Source organism: Protopterus annectens, chromosome 14.part0, assembly GCF_019279795.1.
Source record: "Protopterus annectens isolate FY-2018-M chromosome 14.part0, PAN1.0, whole genome shotgun sequence".
NCBI lineage: Eukaryota > Metazoa > Chordata > Ceratodontiformes > Protopteridae > Protopterus > Protopterus annectens.
In genome coordinates this window covers 613,929,101-613,954,201 of record NC_056748.1, presented here as the reverse complement: position 1 = coordinate 613,954,201, position 25,101 = coordinate 613,929,101, and the positions used below count along the sequence as shown (strand labels likewise).

The window sequence follows — 25,101 nt, the reverse complement described above, 5'->3', positions numbered from 1 at the left end:
TAGTCCATTTTTTAAGTAGGTGTAAGTTTGGTACGTTTCAAAGAGTTTGTTTCTTTTTCATTTAAAATGCAATTGAAATCACCACCTAGTATTAATGAACATTTTAAGTTACTTAAGATAATATCTAATAATTTCTTGGCAAGTTTGACCCCCATACCTGGAAACCAAAAGATACCGACTAGAATCCAGATTCTATTACTGTAAATAATTTTCATAAAAATAAGAAAGAAATCTATCTTTATCTTTAAATCTGAATAAAGTGTTGGCATTATTATATTTTTATGCTAAAGAATTATTACTCCCCTCCTTTATTAGTAAAAGTAGAATGAGCAAGTATTTGATACTTAGTGGGATTCCATACATTTCTAAACTTACGACTGAAATGGTATTCCTGAATAAATAAAACATTTGGTTTAAAGGAATCAAAAATTTAAGAAAAAAAAAACTCTTTACATTTCAATGTTTAGATGTTTAGACCATTAATGTTTAAAGAAAGGAATGTAAGATCCATTAATAAAAGATTTTAAAAGAGACAGAATTAAATAAAGACTGATTAATGTTTGAAATTATATCAGGATTTGGGTCTCCATTAATAATAATAATAATAATAATATAATATATTAGATAAACAGTGTATTTATCTTGAAATTTATATTAAATAACTCTGTCATGTAAAGAAAGACAAAATGGCAACTTAAAATTGGTCTTGATAATAAAATAGAAACATTTATAAAATCTAAATAGGGAATTTAAACAATTCCTAGCTTGAAAGCAATTAAGATCCATTCTAATTACCACACAAAAAAGTAAATGGTTTGAATTAGCCAAGCTAAATAGCAGTAAAATAAGTGGATAAAGTTAGATAGACATACTTTTTACATAATTATAGTAGTCAACATTAGCTCAGTTATAGTATTTTCAGTCTCTTGACAAAACCTAGAAACTATGTTATTGCCAAAGTTATCCACATAGCACTTTACTTATACAGTGACTGTTGGACAATTATAAATATATACAGTTGTAAGTATATACTGAAAATGGACTTATTCTTGTATAGTTATAGTTATGAGTAGACAAAAAAAAACACTAACTTTTAATAAACCATTACATACTTGTGGAGTCCCACCATCCATCAATCCACTTGTTCTAAATTCTTGTTGAAAACGCAAATAAACGTTGTCATGAATGATCTGCTTTCATATAGGAAGTTAGCACTAGCACAATGCAAGTATGGGATTCCATTCTTATTCTTGCATCAGACATCTTACTTTAACAGTTTCCATAATAAAGACAAAATATCTGTGCTGCAAGCATTAGAGAAAAGACATGCCAAAATAAAGAAAATAAAGAAAACAAAATTCTCTCAAAAACAAACTAAGGAAGTCATTCACTTCTGTATCTAAAATATATGCATTTATAAAATAAGTAGACCAGAGGTGTAACTGTTTATATCCTAGAGTCCACATTCTATCAACCATGCTATCCATATCTGTAGTCATCTATGTTGCCCTATCCCTTCAGAGCATCAACAAGCTAGTGCTCGTTCACATAATACCAATCAATAAACTATGATGTATAATAATATACAACACTAATATCATGCAGTTTCCTGTTATGGATTTAACACACTTTTCTATTCAAATAAATTCAACTCTTAGTAACAACATTATACTGCATCAAGTCTAAATATCATAACAAGGCAGTCAGTCCCATAGGATGACCATTCACAAGTTAACTGTAGTTTAATGTTATACTGAGAGAGAACATTCTACCTTGTTTTAATGTGTAACAGGGGCCGCTTTATTGTTTTTTCCCAAATTACAGATATATTTAAAACAGCAATTTTAAATACTGAAAGCTAACTGGCATGAATTTAAAACAAACCAAATAAAAGCAGATTCAGATCAAAGGAGTTTACTGCTTTCCTATCCTGTCCCTCAATCTGATCTACTAACTTCTCTCAGCATCACAAAACTCACCTTCTAAAATATACTGCTCTAAGTCTAATATCAGTAACCTCTACTGTTCAGCTTACAGATGGAGAAAAAAGTATAGTAACTGTACTTGCTTCGTGTTTTTTGTGAAAATCACATAAAAATGAACATTTCTCTAATTAGCTGTGCTATTACACTGTTTCTTTCTTTACATGTTGTCTGTTAACTTCAGAATAAATACACTGTGCTTGCATACATTATTCATAATTCAATATATAAAGAAATTTTAAAAGAGACAAAAAACCTTCCCCTTTTAAAGGGACACCAAATCACTAGACTAACCTCTAGACCAAACAGCAATGTGGTACTGTCTTCCTCCCCTTATTAAAATTGGAAGAACAACAAACAATGTAGCAGTTTGTTGTCTTCAGCCTTCCTCCTTTTAACAAATCTATTATTTTGCTTATCGTACCACTCCTACCAATCAATCCAATGAGAGTGGGTGTGACTGAATAACCATAAAACCTGAACTCCTAAATGTAATGTACAACTCGAAATGTGACAAGACTTTAAGCCATAATGCTGGATAGAGAAGCCACTAATAGATGTTCAGTGAAGCAGGAAAACATTAAAAAAAATAAAACTACAAGTTTGCATATGCTTTTATCCTGTGCTACTCTCTCCCCTGAGTGAAACAAGTATTACAGAATGGGCAGAGTGCATGTCTATTACCATCCTTAAAACAGAAAAGCATCAAGACACAAACAGAAACTATTTACTTCTTATCTAATCCACCAATCATGTAGCAAGTCAAAAAAAAGAAAACCTGGGTATAAATATTCAAAACCAGCGTCATAGTCACATTCACATCTATATGAAACAACACGTGAGCTAGTTGTTAAATAAATCAAAGTGATATAAAACTATAATAGCATGACAGACCTTCTAAAGTAATTGAAGAGATTATAGAGAAATGACAAAGAACAAACTCTAGATACTTAACTTTGTACAAAAGTTAGAAAGTAAATCTTGTTAAAACAAATTATATCTGTCATTTCTTATACTTCATGTAGGCACTAAAAGGAAGAATAACCATTGCATTAAGCAAGTTACTAGGACATGACATTACCATTAACTATTAATTAATAAAATTATAAGGTATAAAGAATTAAAGGGGGAAGATCACCAGAGTGTCAAAAAGGGGAAATATCTCTTTAAACTAAGTGCTTATTTGTGAATCATGTATAGATAATAAAGATCAGGGAATTTAAAAGTCAAAGCAGCAGCTAGAAGTTCAAGACAAAGATTAATATTGTGAAGGAACATAATGAACGGATTACTGTTAAAAGACAAAAGTGCTTGTGGTTTAAGCTGGAAAAATGAAACTGGAGAGTATTTGACAGATTCAAGTAAAAATACAAGTTAGTGTTCTATTTTAGACATTAGGTTTAATGGAAATAGTTAATACGAAATAGAGTAGAATGTGATGGAAAAGCAAATAGAATAAAATGAAGTTGTAGAAAGGAATATAACATATGAAAACAGGAAGAAAATACTTAATGATAAATTGAAGAACACTGTATTATATTGTCAATATAGAAGCATAAAATATATATTAACATTCCCCTTATTAATTAATTAAACTTAAAATACAATATCAATGAGATAAAAGGAAACAAAAGCAGGTATATCTCAGACTAAAAATAATAACATTAGAACACATTACTAGTAGGTATGATGCTTCTCACTTTTTTCCTTTACATATATAAGGTTATACTTAAATAATAATAATAATAATAATAGTAAGTTATTAATGATGAGTAAGTTTGGGTGACTGAGTTAAAACATATTTAAACTTATAAAAAGGAACATTTAGTAAATATGGGATGTCAGAAAATGTTTAGGATAGTTTCCTTTTAATTCCAGGTAAAGTAGGGTATTGTGACTTTTTTCTATTTTTTTGCAAGAGGCATCCAACCATTGTTGCTTCTCTGAACATCTCTTGAGGGATGCAGCTCAAGTTATGTCTTCAGCAAATTAAATCATGTTATTATGTTTCACAAAGTTGGTGGCTTCTTCCAAAGTCTTGAAAATTCTGTATCCAGATTGAAGGAAGAGTTTGATTCTTACAGGAAAAGGTTGCAATTTGATGTTGTTTTGTTTTAATAATTTAATTAATGGCCAACATTTCATTCTCGCATCAAGGGTCTCGGTGGTATAGTCATTATCAAATCTAATCAGGTTTTGGCCAAGTTTGAGAGATTCTTTAGACAAAGCAGTTTTTAAAACAAATTCTTTGACAAGAAGTGACATAAATTCAACTATTATAGATCTTGTTTTTTTTTTTTGTCCAAATGAAGAGAGAGGCTTGCTTAGAGAACAATGAGTTCTCTGTATGTCATACAAGAGGCCTTACTGTAAGGTGAGAAAGCAGGGTAATGCTGCAGTGATAAAAGATATGTCTTCACCATCATTTTTTTCCAAAAGACCAAAAAAAAAAACTAATGTTTGAAATAAAACACTAACCTGTACTTTTATGTGAATCTGTCAGATACTCTCCAGTTTCATTCTTCCAGCTTAAACCATAAGCACTTCTGTCTTTTAACACTAATCCATTCATATGTTCCTTCACAATATTAATCTTTTACTCATTTCAAATTATATTTCTTGATTTTCTAAATATTTTACTTTGTTCAGAAGCCAGTTATTTTGTCTGATAACAAATTCAGACTGTATTTCATTTTCCTGAAGGCTTTCTTCAATGCCATTCAGAGAGGCTTCCATGTCCATAATTTTAAAATTTTGTTATTGAAGAATGACTTTAAGCAGATTGGTTTGTTTTAACCTGTTTTCCTGAATATTGACCAGTCTTTATTGAAAGGAGTCAATTTTGATAGAAAGTTCTTGGAGGGAAGATTTAATATGTTGAATGTTCTTTTTGATACATCGATCAGAGCTTGAAGTTTTGGATGAACTCATTTCAGAGAACTTAAGGTAAGCTGAATAAGTATGTTCACAGGAAATGTCAGTGTTTCCACAAAAAGTCCAAATAAGTTATTAAAAGAACAACACTTTAAAGTAGATTTAGTTGTAAGAATATAATCCTGTTTTTTAGAATAAATTCTGCAGAGGTCTTTGCTGGATTTTGTCCTTCACTTTGTGATGCTCCTCTCTTTACTTGTTGTATCTTTCGGCTTTTTCCCGGTTAGGGGTTGCCACAGCGGAACTCCGGTCGTTAATGATTGGCAGTAGATTTTTATGTACCGAGTTGCCAGCTCTGATGCACAACCTTCAACGAAGGTACGCCCATTCACGCATGTCTCAACACAGAAGATGCTTTAGCTGAGAATCGAACAGGACAACGTCATACTGTGATGCTCCTCTCTTTACTAAATTTAAATATTCCTCATGTTTCTTCATTCATGCTTTAATATATCAATAGATGTGCTTTTTACTTTTCTTCCATTCCTGACTTTAATATTGTAACTGTACTTCTGGAATTCTTCTCTTTGAGCAGATTTAGGTATGTCTTGCTCAATTTGAATTACCTCATATTTCCTAAATAACATTCTCTCTTCCATGGTTTGTACAACATCCCTGGGGAACCACAGTGGTATTTTCTTATCCTGGTTTTGTTAGTTTGTCTTTCATGAATGCATGATGACTCTTTGAAGCCAGTTTTTGTTCTTCTGCAATGCTGTTCAATCTTCTTCAAGTTCCTATGGCAGTGATATCAACTATACTTTCTCTCACTGATAATGTCAACGGGTCTGAAGTCCAGTACTCCAACATTTATAAAGCTTGACTCAGCAGTGAAACAGACAATAATGACCAATTTTAATCACCTAGCCATCTGCACTTAAATATTTTCATCCCATTTGAGAGGACTTGTACAAAGAAAAAAAAATCTATCAGCAACTGTTTTAAGCACAGTTTTTGTGGAGCTTCAGAAGTTTTTACCAAATATAGATTTTTTTTCAGTTTTTTTTTTTCCAAATGAGACATGTAAATGGCAACCACAGAGCTGCCTTACTGCTACTGCCATTGCAGTACCACATTACTTACTTACAAGTTCATAGGAAGTTGCATGGTTTGCAGATCATTGAAAAGCCTCACCTAATCTCCCAATTATCCAAAAGCACTGTCTGCTTAAGTGACTTGGTCATGGTCATATAGTAGGCAAATAAAGGCTGAACTGTTTTCTGACATGAATTTAATGACTATGTCCTCTTTTTTGCTTGTCCTTTCTAATTAAGTACATTGGATCATTTTGCTCCTTTTGCATAATTTATCATTGCATACCACTGCAGTTAAACTGTCAGGAGCTTGATCAAATGTAAATATTTCTGGAAAATTTATATCAACAGCATCACATCCACATTTTTGACTCATTACAATCATTGGTTATCTTTTGATAACATGAAAGCCCTTCATAAATTCCCTTTTACAATCCTAAAACTGTTACCAGCACTAGGATCACTACTGATGGTAAGCAATTGAAATGGTGGGACCTGCTAAAGTGAGTCCTAAAACATGGAGACTGAATGGCCAAGATATGGACTTACATATACTAAGTCTGAGATGGCCATTCCCCAGAATATCCCTTTTTCTCTGAGGTAAAGACATGTTGGAGGTGGTATATATAGGTTTGGGAGGGTGAGCTTGCTCCCCCCCCCCCCCCAGCAAGTAAGATTAAAGAAGAAGAGTGATTTTCAAGAGCCATTCTCCAGGATTTTTGGTATTTTTTTTTTTATTTATCATCACTATGCTTTTTGAGTGTCTACATTTCAGTAGTGAACCCTACTGATCCCAGTGCTAAACCAATCTTTTCCCTCATTTCTTAACGTAAATTGTTTATCATTTTTTTGTTTTACATTTTGTTTTCTTGCAGTTTTTAATGTAGGCAAAGTCATTCTGAACCTTCTTAAAATCAGAAACTTTTTTTCAGTATTAGTATTTCTGTTAACTAGGCAACCATATCAGAGCAGATCTATCTTTTTTACACAGAAAAAACAAGTAAGAGTAGCCCAAGTAAAACAAAATAAACAAAGGGAAATAAGTCCTTAAAGAGCTCTGCACAACACTTAATCAAACACCTTTCATTTCTATTTTTACTTATTTACATGCTGTCAATTGGGTTAACCTTAATTGACAGAGTCCATTTTCAGATGGGACTGACGCTGAAAAGTTTGTGAAATTATGCAAAGTGTTAAACAAAAAGATCAGGTCACACATTCTCAGTACAATGTACAATCATGATGATGATAATTCAGTACAAGTATTTTGTTTCACCACAACATTTGATTCACCAAAACTTTAGCAGCCATCATTAAGTCAATGGAATTGAAACTTTTAAAATCAGCATACAACAAAACTGATGCATTATTTACATTTTCTGGTTTTGCAGTATAAAAATTCTAAAAAATTCTAAAAAAAGTCCAAAAAGAATAAAATCCTAAAATAAATGCAAAAATGTATCTGAATTAGAATTCTTGTATTTTAAAATTCAAGTCTTAAGAAAGTATGAAATAAAACTGGAGCAGTTTTCAGCATTTCTTAAACTAAAAACATACAAAACAGAGGAAATGATTTTCAAATATTTGAAATTGAAAGGGAAAGCTTTATAATATGTAAGGTAAAATCTAACAGATCATGAATTGGTCAAACAAAGTAGTCTAATAATAGTAGCAAAATAGTTGACGACATCAGTCAAGAATACAATTCAACGCTTCTTGCAATGGCAATATAATTAAATGTGGCTTTCAGTGGCAAAGCATTTTGGCACCATATTCACTGGTAACCATGCTTAAAATAGTACTTTCTCACCAAAAAGTTGCTGTGGCATTCAGTAGTGTAAAAGAACACTTAAGACACAGCCAAATTTTGAGTACTTTTGTAATCATTGAAATATTGTATATGAATCATTTGGTAATACTTTTGTGTGTTTTGCACTTGGATCAGGGCTGAAAATGGTCCAGATCAGACCAACCACCTGTGTCAACAAAGAATAAACTCTCAGTGACAAATAAATTAATAAAATAAATAAAAGACAAGCATATGCATAGCTATAAATATGTATTATATAGACACTATATGTCTCTCTCTCTCACACACACACACACACACACACACACACACACATGCACGCATGCACACACAGATACACACACACACACATATATATATATATAACACACACACATGCACGCATGCACACACAGATACACACACACACACACACACACATATATATATATATATATATATATATATATATATATATATATATATAAAACTCTAAGAAAGATCCAACTAAGCTAGAGTCTTCACTGTGTCATATCTTAAACCTTCTAGGCCCGTGCAATATATGCAAATGATAATTTAAAGGACATATCAATGTCTGAAATGCATGGTTTCCGAATTACTATGTCTTTTCAGTTTTTTAAGTCCTTACTGGTGATTTTAGGCCAGTAAAGCCAAACCCCACTAGCTATATGCATGCCATGTTTTGTACTTACCTGAGCTTGTCAGTAGTGTTAAGTGGGATTGTTTGGTTATACTTTGGAAACATGGAGCTTAATGTCAAGCCAGATGTTATTACTATTGTAAGCTCAGCTAGAGTCCAGTTCATGGCTGAAAAGGACCATGTGGCCAGCCCACATGCCTGCTTGACAAATTAATTAATTAAAATATACTTTCATCTACAGATAAATATTTACCTTAAAGATAGGATGAACTGCTGGAAGTTGACGATACATGGCAATGGCAAAAACTTCGGATATAAGATGTGTCCTCAGCAAGTGGCTGACAGTCTGGTGTATATGGAAATCTGAAGAACGCACCCATATTTTTGCTAGAAGCCAGTCGTAGTTTTCATCAGTTGGAAGAAATATTGGATTATCAGGACCAGGTTCTTGATTTAGCTATGAAAATAAAAACAGTGCTTAGCATTTGTTTTGTATCAGCCGTTAGAACTTTGCCCTACAAGATCAGTTTTAGAGCTGCTCATCATGTACTGGCTAGTAGAAATGCAATATGCATGGATGCAGTCCTAAACTTTCTGTTTGCAAATGCTCATCCTTGTTCTAACCTTATTTCTCACATGCCAGAAGTCCTTTTATTGATAAAATTTGCACTAATCATCTATAATAGATGTGTGAAATGATCTTGTCACAAATGTGGATGCCCACTACATTAGTTCGCTATGTGAATCTGAGGGTAGAGTTCCAAAAAGTCTTACATCTCCAGGTTTTGGGAAATCAAAGGGGGATCCTAGAATAGATAAATAAATATGCAGCTGTCTCCATTCTCCATGCACAAGATGAGCTCTCAGCTTTCTAAGGCAATGTAAGAAACAGTGTTTGTTTCATATACATATGATTTGTAACACTGACAATGCAGATCTTTGTCTACTGCACAAATGTATTGTATGTTGGTTTGCTTGAAATCACCACAGTGTTCAGAATATTTTTCTTTCCCTCTGTGTGTATACGATTATGTAAGCATGTATGTATATATATATATATATATATATATATATATATATATATATATATATGTTTCATACAGCTGTTCACAGATTCATTTTGTTATGGGCAGAATTCAGTACTAATGTTGGTGGTGAATTTCATTGAATTTTGCTATAGTCAAGGTTAGGGACATTGACTATAGTATAATTCTGGGTACTATCATTTCTTCATTGTTATGTGATAGTGAAGTTCATATACAAAGTTTTTGGGGAGGGTATGGGAGCAAAGCCTCCAGTGTAAAAAGTACTATTATTAGTTAATGGCCCACATGCCCAAAGTAGCAGAAGAATATATTATTTTGCCAGTTATGTAACTTTGAAGTTTTTATCTAAGATAAGAATGTCCATGTGCTGACTTTTCTATGAACTGCTTGGGAGAGGAAATGAAAATACATAGGAAACAGCTTAAAGATTGTTGTTAAAAATGTAGCTAGATCACTGGGCTAATAACCTACCTAGCGACTACCCACATTAGTTGCTGAAGGACCCAAGTATTATAGTACAGATCAACAAACCTGCCATCCTTGATTAAAGATTCCAAGAAAAAAAAAATAACTCAGGCTTTTTTTTTTCACTGACTGGGCATAAATGTTCTTTTGACAGGAAATATAAGAAAGTTCATTCCAAAGTGGATTTTATAAGCTCAAAGGCTCAGAAAAGGCCTGGCAAAGGGAGGCGATGTATTACTACTGTATACTTGAAGAAAAAGGTCACATACATCCTTATGTTCAGCCATTATAATAAGGAAATAAAGGAGCAATTAGAAGCTCATAACTCCAGAATTAGATACAATATATTTATATATGTGGGGGTATGTATATGTGTGTGTGTGTGTGTGTGTGTGTGTGTATGTATGTATAAATATATATATATATATATATATATATATATATATATATATATATATATATATTACAGATGATTAGTGCAAATTAGGAGGCTTAAACATAAATTTCTGTGGAGCAGATGTAATGTTAATGTTTATTCAGACTGTCTGCTTACTGGCAAACCAGTATGTCAATGAAGTGCTGAAGCTTCTTTATATTAAAGCAATAAATTTGGTCTGAGTGTATCATCTGTTCAAAACAAAAACATAAACATGATGGCACTGCTGGCCTGCACCTTGGAACTTTGCTAGCACTTATAATGTGCCTAGCAGACAGGTAGAGTGAATAACAAGAAACAACTGGAAAAGTGTTAACATCCAATAGAGCAGTAGCCAGTTTGGCAGGTGACATGAGCTATTTTTTGTCTATGACAAAAGAATATTTTTGAGCATCTTAACTCAGGTATTGAAACAGCTCTTCTGAAATCAGGTCACGGGCACACACACACACACAAATGTTACAATTGCAACATACATAAATATAACAATACCAAAACTAAGATTATACAGTTCAGTACCAATAAATTATATATCCATAAAGCACATAGTGCTTGCTCATTGTTTTTGTTGTGGCCTGTGTATTTCACTAGGGTTTTCTGGTAAGAGAACTGCTTAAAGAAGCATAATATGAGGAATGGAAATACTAATAATACTTTATTTAAACATATTATTGAAGCACAATATGATTGTCATTTCAAGTTTCAAATGTTATAAAGAACATAACATACACTTAGCGATCACCATCCCACCTACATGCTTAGACACTCACCTCAAATACACAAATCCCGCCAATTCAAAGACTGTTGTAAACTTTCAAAGTTTAATCCTGACACTTTTAACAGCCTGTTCTCTTCAATTAACTGGTCCTTCCTCCATAACCTTTCCCTTCAAAATGCTGTTCTTGCCTTAAACATTTTCCTGGAGACACTCAATTCCCTAGCACCCATCAGGAAACTAAGGGCTAAAACTTAATATGATCCCTGGCTCACACAAGACACCAAAACCTAATAAGTAAAAGAGATAGTACATGGAAAATATGGAACAAATCCATATCCATCTCTGATTTCTATACCTACAGAGAGCTCCACAATTTAACCAAAAAAAAGGTCATCCTTGACAAACAAAGTTTTTTTTTTCCATAAACCACTTAACCCTCACTCTAACCCCCAAAAATTCTGGAAATCTGTCAATAAGTTGCTGCTTCCTGGGTGTCCATCTCTCCCTAATCCCTGCCCAAACAGCTCCCCATCTGAGACAGCTGCATTTCTAAATTCCTTCTTCATCAACTCCATTTGCAACCTCACCAAAACCGATGCTAGTCCCTAACCCCCACAACCTATCACTACCAGTTCTCCCACCTTCTCTCTTAAAGCAGTCCCTTCATCCTACATCAAAACTCTTTTCTCCAAACTTAACACATGCTCTCCATCAGTTGACAACCTACCCCCTCAATTCCTAAAACTAGCTGCTGATTCTATTGCTTTTTCTGTCTCTGTTTTAATCAATAGATCCATCAAGGAAAGCTCTGTGCCAGATATCTGGAAAAAAATTTATGTTATTCCTCTGCATAAACACAGGACAGAAACAGACACTTCAAATTTCAGATCTATTTCCATCTTATCTCCCCTATCAAAAATACTTGAAAAATATTTCCACAAACAGTTTCTTGATCATTATTTTAACCACAAGAAAGACCAGTGAAAAACAGCTCTACTTTCCACAAAGATAAATTTATTGATAAATTTTAATCTCGTCTCTAGCGCCTCGGCTGTTGCCTTTACAGAGTAAAAAAACTTTGTCCATTAATACATCCACATTATATACTCTCTTAACATTTCCAATAAATCAATTAAACAATTAGATAAAACTTATTCATAATTGCTAATAAAACAATCAACATATAAAACCCTACCAATTACACTCATTGTTCAGCCCCCTGGGCTGCAAAGTTTCGTATTTCATAATTAGAACAGCTTCTTTTTTCTTTAAAATGTATTTTAACAAATTTTCATTACCATACTGATTTTCTATTTGTTCTAAAATTGTAACTTTCATTTCTTTAATAGCCTCCCCATGTACTAAATGGAAATGTTCTGCTACTGGGCTTAACATTTTTTTGTTTTTAACATCCCTAATGTGTTCCTTTATTCTCTCTGCTAAACTTCTTTTAGTTTCCCCTATATAATTTTTACCACAAGAACATTTAATCCCATAAATTACTCCCCTACTCAAACAGGAATATATGCCCATGGTGTTAAAACTTCTATCTCCTATTTTTTCTGCCCCGTTTACTATATACTGACATATGGCACATTTTCTACAAGGAAATGTTCCCTTCTTAGTAATAACATTTCCTATCTTTTGTATTGGTGTTTTATATCTACCCCGGACTAAAAAATCTTTTAAACTACGTCCCCTCCAATAGGAGACACAAAGCTCAACATCTATTAGTGAAGGCACTTCTCTTCTGATTTGTTTCCAAAAACTTTTTACTATCTCATTAATTTTATTGGAAAAAACAGTGTATTTAGTAACAAAGAACATTTTGGAACTTTCTTTCTTTCTATTTATTATTTCAGACTTACTATTTTTAATAATTCTCTTACTAGTTGTTCCTTCATAACCTTCTCCATATAATTTTACATAACTTGATTTGACTTCATCTGAATTATAACCTCTCTCTATAAAGTTATACACAATTTTTTTAGTTTCGTTTTTTGCCTCTTTGACATCACTACATAATCTTTTAATTCTCAACATTTCTCCATAGGGTATGGACTTTAAAGTGTGTTCTGGTGACAGCTAGTGGCATGTAACATCCTAGTCATCTGATTAAACTTCCTATGTATCGTAGTGTGAATCTTCTTACCTACTTGTCCTTTCAAAAAAATATCCAAATAATTGATTTCCCCACCTATCTGTATCCCATCAAATTTAATTTTATAATTGTTATTATTTAAATATTCAACAAATTCATTAGCCAAATTTTTTCTGTCCTTACAGATGAAAATCAAATCATCTATAAAGCGAAAATATAGAAGCACATGTCTGTTGAAAAACTGACCTATAAATATGTTCAATCTCAAACAGTCCCATAAATAAATTAGCATAAACTGGGGCAAATGCCGCTCCCATAGCTGTTCCTACATTTTGTTTGTATAACACTCCATCAAATTCAAAAATATTATTGGTTAAACAGAAGTATAATAATTCCATAATATATTGAGTCCTAGGTGTATCCTTCAAGAAATGTTGTACAGCTTTCAAGCCTAAATGATGTGTGATGTTAGTATATAAACTAACCACATCCGCTGTAATAAAAAACATAGCCTTGGTCCACTTTATTCCTTGTATTTTACCCAAAAAAATCATAGGAATCTCTAATATATGATGGTAATTTCACCACCTCTGTAATCAATGTTTCATGCAGAAAACTGCCCACATTATATGTAAAAGACCCAGTCGCCGAAACAATCGGTCGACCTGGAGGCTGTTGAACATTTTTGTGTAATTTTGGAACACAAAAAAACTTTGCTACAATGCTATTCTTTATATACAATTTATGTGTAATATACCTGGCCATAAAATAATGTAGCCTCTCTCCTTTCTTTAACAAATTGTATAGTTCATGCTGTGCTTTCCCTAAACTTGTGTCATCTACAATACTATATACTTCCTCATTTTTTAAATGTTGTAAACACATTTTTAAATAATCAATAGAATTCAGAACCACTAATTTACCCCCTTTGTCAGAGGGTTTAAATATCAAATCATTATTCTGATTCATTTTCTGCAGTTTAAGCCACTCTTCCCTAGTTAAATTATATTGCTTGTTTTTCAACTGTTTCTTTCAGTTCCTTTTCTATGAGAAACTGCAATGCATTGTTGAAACGTTGTATACAGGCATTCTTACAAGGAGGAAAAAAAAATATTTTTGGTTTTAATTTTGCTTAAATCAAACAGAGTATAAGCATTGTTCTCTACTTCAGACTCACAAGAAAAATAACATTCCCCACTGGTAGTTTAATCATAATCACTTCCCACAGAGACAGCTTGTTCTCCCTGGTTAAAGAAATATTCCTTCACGTGCATTTTTTGTACCAACTCGTGAATTTCCCCTTTCACCTCATATAGTCGAGGTAATACAGTAGGTATGAACTTTAAACCTTTATCCAAAATTTTTAGTTCTACATCATCAAAAACATAATTAGATAAATTAACCACATAGTCTTTTAAATAAACTGATTGTACCTTATTTATTAGTCCATTTGCTTCTCTTATAATGTCCTTCTCCCGGGTCTCTACCATAGTCCTGTCCCTGCCAGCCTCTTTTCCTTGTGTTAAAGCTGTTGTTATTTCCACTGGAGCCCCGAAATGTCCTGCGAAAAGATTGTTCCTCTGCTGCTCTCTGCAAAGCTGGAAATTCTTGCCGAAATTCTTCCTCTATCGAGGACGCTCCACTTTCGCCCGACATAAAGCTCCTGTTCTTCTGTGGCCCAGAAATTATGTCATCTTTTTTGAAGCTAACTCTCCGCCTTTTAGTACGCTGATTGGGCACAAGTAAAAAAGCTTTATTGTGCTCATAGACTCGAATGTCTCTCTGTAATTTATTTGTCTTCCGTTGTAATAAATCTTTTTCATATATTTTCAACTTGTCATTAATGTCAGTTAGAAAAGATTCTAACACTGAATTAGAAGAAGTTTTGACAATTTCCTCACAAAGATGTTTCGTCTCTGTCAATAAGTTGTCCCTTTTGATTCTATCCCTCTCCACAAGAATGGTAACCCATTATACGCTGCAGCGATGTGCTGTAGCTATCCATCTTTCTTGAAAACGAACTTCTAACTCCTCCAACAGTTCAAAGGGAGAGGAGGGATTTTTTAAAGCTCTTAAGCCTCTAGGTGTTATTTCCAGCTCCAAATACCTCTGGAGACTATTAATGTTGTAAAACACAGAGGCTTCCTTAAAAATGTATTTCTCCAATTGAGAGCATAAGTCCTGTACTGCTGGTATAGCTGATATATCTTTCTTTTTGCCCACTATTGCAAAAGGATTACTTGTAACTCATTGTCGAGCATTTTCCCATTTCTTAAATACATTTGACATAGACATACTTGGTATATCCAAGTTACTAGTTCTTTGTCCACAATTTATACCTTCTCCACCATCCGTTTTTGGTATACTGCCACTGCTGTTACCTTCCACATTGTCAGTACTAAAATCCATGTTGACTTCTCGAAAATTTCGAGGAAAGGAGCATAGAGTTTCACTGGTCATGGATATTTCAACCACAAACCAAAAAGCAATATTATTTTAACCACAAGAAAGACCAGTGAAAAACAGCTCTACTTTCCACCCAGATAAATTTATTGATAAAACCTTGTAATCTCGTCTCTAGCGCCTCGGCTGTTGCCTTTACAGAGTAAAAAAACTTTGTCCATTAATACATCCACATTATATACTCTCTTAACATTTCCAATAAATCAATTAAACAATTAGATAAAACTTATTCATAATTGCTAATAAAACAATCAACATATAAAACCCTGCCAATTACACTCTTTGTTAAGCCCCCTGGACTGCAAAGTTTCGTATTTCATAATTAGAATAGCTTCTTTTTTCTTTAAAATGTATTTTAAAAAATGTTCATTACCGTACTGATTTTCTATTTGTTCTAAAATTGTAACTTTCATTTCTTTAATAGCCCACCCATGTACTAAATGGAAATGTTCTGCTACTGGGCTTAACATTTTTTTTTTTAACATCCCTAATGTGTTCCTTTATTCTCTCTGCTAAACTTCTTTTAGTTTCCCCTATATAATTTTTACCACAAGAACACTTAATCACATAAATTACTCCCCTACTCAAACAGGAATATATGCCCATGGTGTTAAAACTTCTATCTCCTATTTTTTCTGCCCCGTTTACTATATACTGACATATGGCACATTTTCCACAAGGAAATGTTCCCTTCTTAGTAATAACATTTCCTATCTTTTGTATTGGTCTTTTATATCTACCCCGGACTAAAAAATATTTTAAACTACGTCCCCTCCAATAGGAGACACAAAGCTCAGCATCTATTAGTGAAGGCATTTCTCTTCTGATTTGTTTCCAAAAACTTTTTACTATCTCATTAATTTTATTGGAAAAAACAGTGTATTTAGTAACAAAGAACATTTTGGAACTTTCTTTCTTTCTATTTATTATTTCAGACTTACTATTTTTAATAATTCTCTTACTAGTTGTTCCTTCATAACCTTCTCCATATAATTTTACATAACTTGATTTGACTTCATCTGAATTATAACCTCTCTCTATAAAGTTATACACAATTTTTTTAGTTTCGTTTTTTGCCTCTTTGACATCACTACATAATCTTTTAATTCTCAACATTTCTCCATAGGGTATGGACTTTAAAGTGTGTTCTGGTGACAGCTAGTGGCATGTAACATCCTATTCATCTGATTAAACTTCCTATGTATCGTAGTGTGAATCTTCTTACCTACTTGTCCTTTCAAAAAATATCCAAATAATTGATTTCCCCACCTATCTGTATCCCATCAAATTTAATTTTATAATTGTTATTATTTAAATATTCAACAAATTCATTAGCCAAATTTTTTCCATCCTTACAGATGAAAATCAAATCATCTATAAAGCGAAAATATAGAAGCACATGTCTATTGAAAAACTGACTTCTATAAATATGTTCAATCTCAAACAGTCCCATAAATAAATTAGCATAAACTGGGGCAAATGCCGCTCCCATAGCTGTTCCTACATTTTGTTTGTATAACACTCCATCAAATTCAAAAATATTATTGGTTAAACAGAAGTATAATAATTCCATAATACATTGAGTCCTAGGTGTATCCTTCAAGAAATATTGTACAGCTTTCAAGCATAAATGATGTGTGATGTTAGTATATAAACTAACCACATCCGCTGTAATAAAAAACATATCCTTGGTCCACTTTATTCCTTGTATTTTACCCAAAAAATCATAGGAATCTCTAATATATGATGGTAATTTCACCACCTCTGTAATCAATGTTTCATGCAGAAAACTGCCCACATTATATGTAAAAGACCCAGTCGCCGAAACAATCAGTCGACCTGGAGGCTGTTGAACATTTTTGTGTAATTTTGGAACACAAAAAAACTTTGCTACAATGCTATTCTTTATATACAATTTATGTGTAATATCCTTGGCCATAAAATAATGTAGCCTCTCTCCTTTCTTTAACAAATTGTATAGTTCATGCTGTGCTTTCCCTAAACTTGTGTCATCTACATCTTATCTCCCCTTTCAAAAATACTTGAAAAATATATCCACAAACAGTTTCTTGATCATATTCTCCAAGAAAATCTCAACCCCAGACAACATGGCTTTCGGTCAAACCACGGTACTGCTACTGCTCTGACTTCCTTTATTAATGCTATCTCAAAAGCACGAGATAACAATAAATTAGTTTCCTGCCTGTTCCTAGATCTATCAAAGGCATTTGATACTGTCTCACACAGATTAATACTTTCCAATCTTGCTTCACTTGACCTCACTAACTCTACCATATTGTGGTTCTCCGGCTACCTCTCTAATAGATTCCAGGCTGTGAAATGGCAATGCAACTACTCTCCCTTTCTTCCAGCACAAACTGGGGTGCCCCAAGGCTCCATCCTTGGTCCCCTACTTTTCAACATCTTTATTAATGACCTCCACTCTGCTTGTCCACTCTCAACTATCATTCAATATGCCGATGATTCCACAGTTATCTCCAGCTCTGACAATATCACACACCCTCATACCTTAACCCAAGAAACCCTCCATTCTGTAGAAAGATGGCTTACTTCCCACCAACTACTGCTGAACCCTAGGAAAACCACACTCCTCCTGTTCCTCCCCACATCCCTATACCATCACAAAACCTCCTTCACTGTCTCCTCCCTGAAAAATACTATTATCTCATCTGAACCCCATACCAAACTACTTGGTGCTATTATTGATGACCATCCCAAATTTGATCTACACACTCAGCAGTGCATAAAAAAACCCCATCAAAAACTAGGTCCGCTCTATAGACATAATAAATACCTTACAAATGCTTTCAGACTCTCCCTTGCTCAAGTCTTTCTCCTTCCAACACTGCTATATGCAGACACTATTCTTACACACCTCCCAACCTAACATTCGAACAAAACTTGAAGTCACCTATAACATAATAGCTCAATTTGCTTCCAACCTACCTTACTGCACCCACCACTGTATCACTCTAAGAAACCTGCAATGGCTTGAATTTCACCACCAAATCCTAATACCACAGCTTCTCTTGCCCATGCAATTCTACATCAGCCATCTTCCTGTCCGTCTCTCTCCACTCTCATTCAGCCCTATACCCCCAGTCATTCTCTCCGCAGCTCTCAACAGAACCTCCTGCAAGTCTACATGCCCAACAAAAATATTAGTAAACTGTTCTACAGCTATTCCATAACAAATGCATGGAACAAAAAGTCAGAAGTATCACAGACCCTAACACCTTTAAAATAGCAATTAAAGACTATTTCCACAGATCATGGACATGTCTCTGCCACAACCCAACATAAGCTATATTTCTTTTACATTGACTGTTGCCCTCTCAGATAACACCATACTTGTCCTCGCATTGGCTTCCTACCTGTTCTCCTCCTTTCTTGTCCTTTCCCCTTCTTTCTAATCCTTACTCCTCTTACTATTTCTTACCACTATATACTACCTCCAACCGTATACCATAGTAGTCTTCTCCTCACAATATACTCTACCTTGTGCTATTTCTATATTCTTCTCATCTCTCACTATAACTTGCCTCAAATATGCTAAAATCTGGTCTCTATTTGTCTTCTACAATATCTTTACATGCCTTTAATCCCTGCGGATAAATCTCTCAGTTACTTGTAATTTTTGTATTCACTTCAGAATATGTTTTCTTTTGTAAAACCTGAACCAGCCATGCACTAAGAATGTTAGTTTTTATTCAATTACTTCTTCTTTTGTAAATTACTGTCTTTGTTGATTAATGTGTAAGTCGTGTAATACTGGAGCTTTCCCCCTCGGGTCTCTGCTGAAAAAGGGATTCTTCCCAGTGAGACTAACCCAGTTAACAAATGTCAAAATAAATAATTAAATAAATGTGATTCCAGTCAGGTTTTGTTTTCATCAGATGAAATTGCAATTTGAGTTAAATGCCTGTAAGGGTAGATGTTTAAACTCAACAAATTCCTTTTAATACTGATTTAGCAAGTAAAGCATAATAGAATCCAGTTATTATTTGCCTTTTTTACTTATTTTTTTAATTGTTTATATGATTTTGTTGATAATATGAGTTTGGATTCATAAAGGTTAATATAAAGTGTACACTAAGTGCAAACTTTGCGTACCCTTTCTGAATTCAAGAACAGCCCTACTACAATGCTTGTGCTGACTATTTATGCAGAAAGGTTACACTAAGTTTACAAATAATGTACATTTTGTGGTACTCTTTATGAATCCAGCCTATGGTCTGTTCTATGTAAACTGGACTTTCTTTTTATTACCAGAGCAAAGACACATTAGCTCAAAAATTTGCATTTTTTACAATAAAACTTGTTCGCAACTGGTTTCTGGAAATCATTTTATTAGTTATTCCTTTGGTTATTTGGATACCTTTACAGACACAGTTCATTTTTATTTCTATTAATATTGACCTTTTAATCGCACATCATTTGCATGCTTTGTTGGATACCCCCCCCCCCCCCGAAATACTGGGACTTCACCATTCAAGAAACACTATGTTAGAGTAAACACATACAATACAGAGGTAACATGGCACATTTGTAGGAAAGGAGAAAACTGGAGAAAGGAATGAGTAGTGATAGAACAAGCAACCAAAACTGAAAAGGGAAAAGTATATGAATCAGTCATCTTGATGCAAAAGTAGGAACACACAGTTCTTCTGCTGAAGAAATGGAGAATATTAAAAGAACTGTTGGTTTATAATGGTTGGTTAGATTATGGATGGGACACATAAAGTTGTGACAAGAAATACAATCACAGTAGCAGGTAAAGGCATAGAAGTAATAGATGCGTATAAGGATACCTGTAAAAAGCAAGAACATTTGTCATTGTAGTGATACTGTGTACAGAGGCTCAAGGAATTAAGACATAAAAATGTGTATGGGAATTAGCATACAAGGAACCACAGAGTTAAAAATGTTACTGCTACTGGAGTAATGTCTTGGCAAGATTATTAAATAATGACCCTGGATAAGTATATTATTAGATATACACGGACACACACACATCTATGCTTTGTATCACAAGCCAATAGTAATGCAAGAATCTAAAAGATTACAAAAAACTGCTCCACTGAATGGACTACACCTAAGGAAAATGATGATGGAATCATGGAATTCTGTCAGAAGGGTAAGACAGCGGTCCATGAAATAGAACATGTTGTAACCAAGATGTAAGAGTGCACAGCAGACTAAATGATAAATACAATGAAAATGTACAGAGCAGGGCAAAGGATCAGGGCAGAGAAGGGTGAAAATGGAGGACAACAAGAAACATACTAATTGTTGAGAAGAACTGTAGGTCGAGAGAAGTGAAACAGCTTTACATAAAATAATATTGAATGAACATACAGAAATAGATGTTATCCTTAAAAATGGGGCCAAACCAGGGATACTGCAAAGGAGGAAGGAATTTGGCAAGCAGAAAGCTCTGGATGAAGTGATTTGAGAGCAACAACAAAAACAGACAATTAGTTCAATAGAGGCAGGACAGCAGTTCAGGGAGCACTTGAAGAAGGATTACAGTGTTGCACCAGAAGACATAATGGAGAAATTCAGAATACATTTACTGGACATAAATCCCTTTAGTTTAAAAAAAAAAAAAAAAACATATATATATATATATATATATATATATATATACATATTTATTGAATTAATAACGCTATTAATATATCAAGAACAAGAACAGGGAAATAATTACCATAAAACCAAGAGTGCTCCAAATGAGATTGGTGTAATCTCAAGTTTTAAGAAAAGTATTGAAAGGCAGTGGCCCCATTGCTAGGAAACATGCTGAATAAAAGAAAGCTGTCTAAATATTACAGTTACCCTTGAACTAAAATAAACTACATCATCATATTAAGAGCCATCTTAAAGGTCAGCTGCTATGGCAAACATGAATGCTAAATTGCATGCGGAGAATGTGTCAGTCCACTTAGGTGTACTGATAGCCAAATTAATCAATAAGGACACAGCAGGGGCTTATCAATCAAAAGCATGAAATAAAAATATTCATAAAAGCATTGCTGTTCATGCATAGAGCCATGGAACTGTGCCTTGCTTAGAATAGATGCTGATGCATCTGAAAGGGTGCAGTGACATTTTTGGGGAAGTGACAAGGAGAATATGATTTTCTAACAAGTTGGCTAAGTAAACATTGCAAATGCACTTCTGAACATAGGTCAAATACCGGGTTATTTCTGGAACTGGTAAAAAAAATTATGAATTTCCAGTGGGACCAAAGAGAAATATCCAAATTCCCCTCTGCAATTTACCCTCTGTATACAGATCTTGTCTCAAGAAATCAGAACTTCAGTAAGAATAAAGAGAGATCCAATTAGCTGAAAGGGACATTAAGATGGAAAAAAAAACACTTATGAGCTACTCTTAATTATTACAAGTCACAAAACACTCACTTAGAATGATATGGGATAAGCTGATCTGGTTCTCTGTCGGGATATGAGCAAATTATGGAAAATACAGAGGTATTACCAGAATAATACACCTTGCTGAGACAGACTTTAAAAGAAAGCTAATGGTAATGTACACGCTAGAATCTAAATAATTATACAGGATAAATGAACAAGAATATTTTAGTGTCAAGGGCAGAATCATTAATTAAGGGTGGGAATGGCTGGGACTAGCATTTTTTTAAAAGAACACTGGTCAGTTTGGGCATTCCACTCACTTGGTTTATATGCAGGAAGAAAGCAAATAAAAAAAACAAACAATAGGACCGAGAATTTAACATCCTTTCCTGATTACTGTACCAGCTCCTAAAAAATGCTCCTATGAGCAAATAATAACAACAACACACACATTAATATCAGAGTCCTAGTTCACTCCATTGTTGATACACAACATTAACATTCATTAAATCAACCACAAATGGTCAAACTTTACAAAACTGAAAAAAAAAAAAAAAAAAAAACAATGTGTTCTGCAGGGAGCAACCCCTGCTTTAACTTTCATACCCCCAACTACTTACATATACCAAGTCCGAGATCCCACAACAGTGGGAAAAGGGCCAATCCCCAATCCCTATTTTCATCCAACTTTGGCTGTGTTTTGTCAACAAATATGCATTTTAATGTAGAAATGCACCTGTGAAAGTGTGTGTGTTTGTGTGCATGCATGCACTTACACAGGCACACACACTTATGTGATTGTTAGGTCTAATCAGCAAGATATGACGGGTTGGCAAGGTACAAATATTCCTACATGTCCAGGGATATTGTAAGGCATGAAGATGAATGCCTTACAAAACTAGAGGGTAGTAATATTTGCACTGTGCTCAACTGTAATTGTCTTATTGCGCTTATAAAATTTGCATCTGTACTTTTATACACATTAAATTTTAAATTAACTAGCTCAAGTAACAAAATTATTTATTTGATACTGTATTTTGATGTAAGTTATACAACAAAATGGCATTACTATTCAAAAATAAGAGCAACAATTAATTGTTCAGCAGTGTGTGCTCTTCGAAAATCAACTCCAGTACCAGAATCAATGCTGCTGCTACTATAGCCATGAAAAAATGCTATGGCCATCATGTTCTCCACTCCAGCAGGTGGAGAAACTAAAATCAACAAGTTTTATATTATAAACCAGAAATCTACTCTCCTGCAAATAATAATACTGCATAAGCAAACAGTATATATATATATATATATATATATAAAGTTAAAAGTCACATTATTTAAACAGTGTGCAAGCATCCTAACATACATAGTCTGATGCATATATTAATGTCTCCCCAGATAGAAAAAAAGAGGCACCAACTGTACTACTGCTGATGTATTGTGCAAGAGTTGTGATGTAAACGAATATATGCATGCACAGAGCACAGTACATTGCAACTATGTCCCAAGGTACAGCATCTATCAAAATGAGAAAGAGCAGAAATTATGTTCTGTATTGCAGTGGTAGTGCCATAAAAAAGTAAGAAATGTAATTATAATATATTCTATACAACTGTAGAATAAAATGTCAATGTGTGAATAATGAAGATTTTATCCATGGATGGCTTGTTTGGGCTCCAAAACTTTGCCTCCTTGACCAAATCACAAGGCCTGTGAGAAACTTTTCAGTACCTAAACATAAATGGTATACATTGCATAAATAGTTCCTCCATCAAAGGTTAGATATGGGAAACTTACAGTATATTGTAATCTACCTCAATAAGTTTCAAAATATCACTGGTGAAGGAAAGCAAGTTCCTATAGTCAATGTTGACTTGGGGGGAAGGTTAATTATATATTTCCTTACCAACTTTGCCACCTTCTTAGAGTTTGCACCTAAGGTTGTATAATATTGGAGTTGGTTAACTGGTGTATATATAAATACAGGAAGTGTGGGGGGTGTACCCAAATCTACAAAACAGAATGTTTAGGAGTATTGTGCAATTTACTGTATGTCACTTCTCTAAGTGTGTCATTTTGTGGTTTTAGATGTCTTAGCAGTGATTAAGAGCATGATGATTAAACAAGATGTTATTAATCAGGCTTCCTAATAAAAGTGATTAATCTTGGTGAGTGCAGTCATAAAACATTGCAATGCAATCACTTGACTGAGAACAGTACTTGAACCTAAACATATCACTGAAAAAAGCATTTTTTTTTTGGGGGGGGGGGCACCATTGCAGCCCTCACAACCAGCAACTTATGTATACCAGTTCCAAAATTGCTCTCTCTCTCTCTGGAAAAGAAGAAATCTCCAGGATACTACACTTTTGATCTTCTAGTTCAAAACCAAGTTTTCTTATAGTAGTGAGCACATACAAAAGTAACACTCAATAGTGTGTAATGAAATAAGCTTGGCACACAGTTAATCACAGTGGAACCAGCAGTTATAAGATATTTCTATCTGGATTTTAAATATAACTGCTGTTGCTGCCTCCATCATGCTGTCTAATCAAATCAGTATTTTGTAGATTTTACAACAAAATACTACATACTGATAAAATTATGATATATATATATATATATATATATATATCCAATAAATTAAATATATGTATGTAAGTTTAACAATTATAGTTTTCCAACAAAGTTCAACATATCATTTTATAGGACCACCTGATAAAAGACAGCAGTGTCACTCTACTAGTCCATCAAAATTTTGGAACTGCTGTGCAACAATTTTATATTTGGTGCTTGAAATTTCCTTTGTCAATTAAATAATGCAATGACAGTGCAATATTTGTGAAGCTGGAATCCCAAAGATGGCATGCTAAAAACGTATTCCCTAAACATTTAAAATTAGTAAAGTTAGAAAGAGACATTTTCCAGATATCTTGCAAGCCTGAAATGTAGCACAGAGGGTTGAGTATATGAGCTGCTAACAAAGCTTTACCTTAGGGCCATGGGGTTTAATCCCCTTAGCATCTCCTGTAGACTATGTGGTTCCGAGGTAGTCACTCAACCAGACAGAGCTCCTG

The 25,101-nt window shown here is 33.7% G+C and overlaps 1 protein-coding gene across 1 annotated transcript in view; it reads right to left on the bottom strand.

Annotated features, from left to right (window-relative positions):
- Nucleotides 1–25,101, bottom strand: part of ALOX5 (arachidonate 5-lipoxygenase) — an 825,341-nt gene that overhangs the window by 433,969 nt on the left and 366,271 nt on the right. The window contains exon 8 of the mRNA XM_044056362.1: nt 8,654–8,857. Coding sequence (XP_043912297.1) covers nt 8,654–8,857 — 204 coding nt within the window. The remainder of the gene's footprint in view (nt 1–8,653; nt 8,858–25,101) is intronic.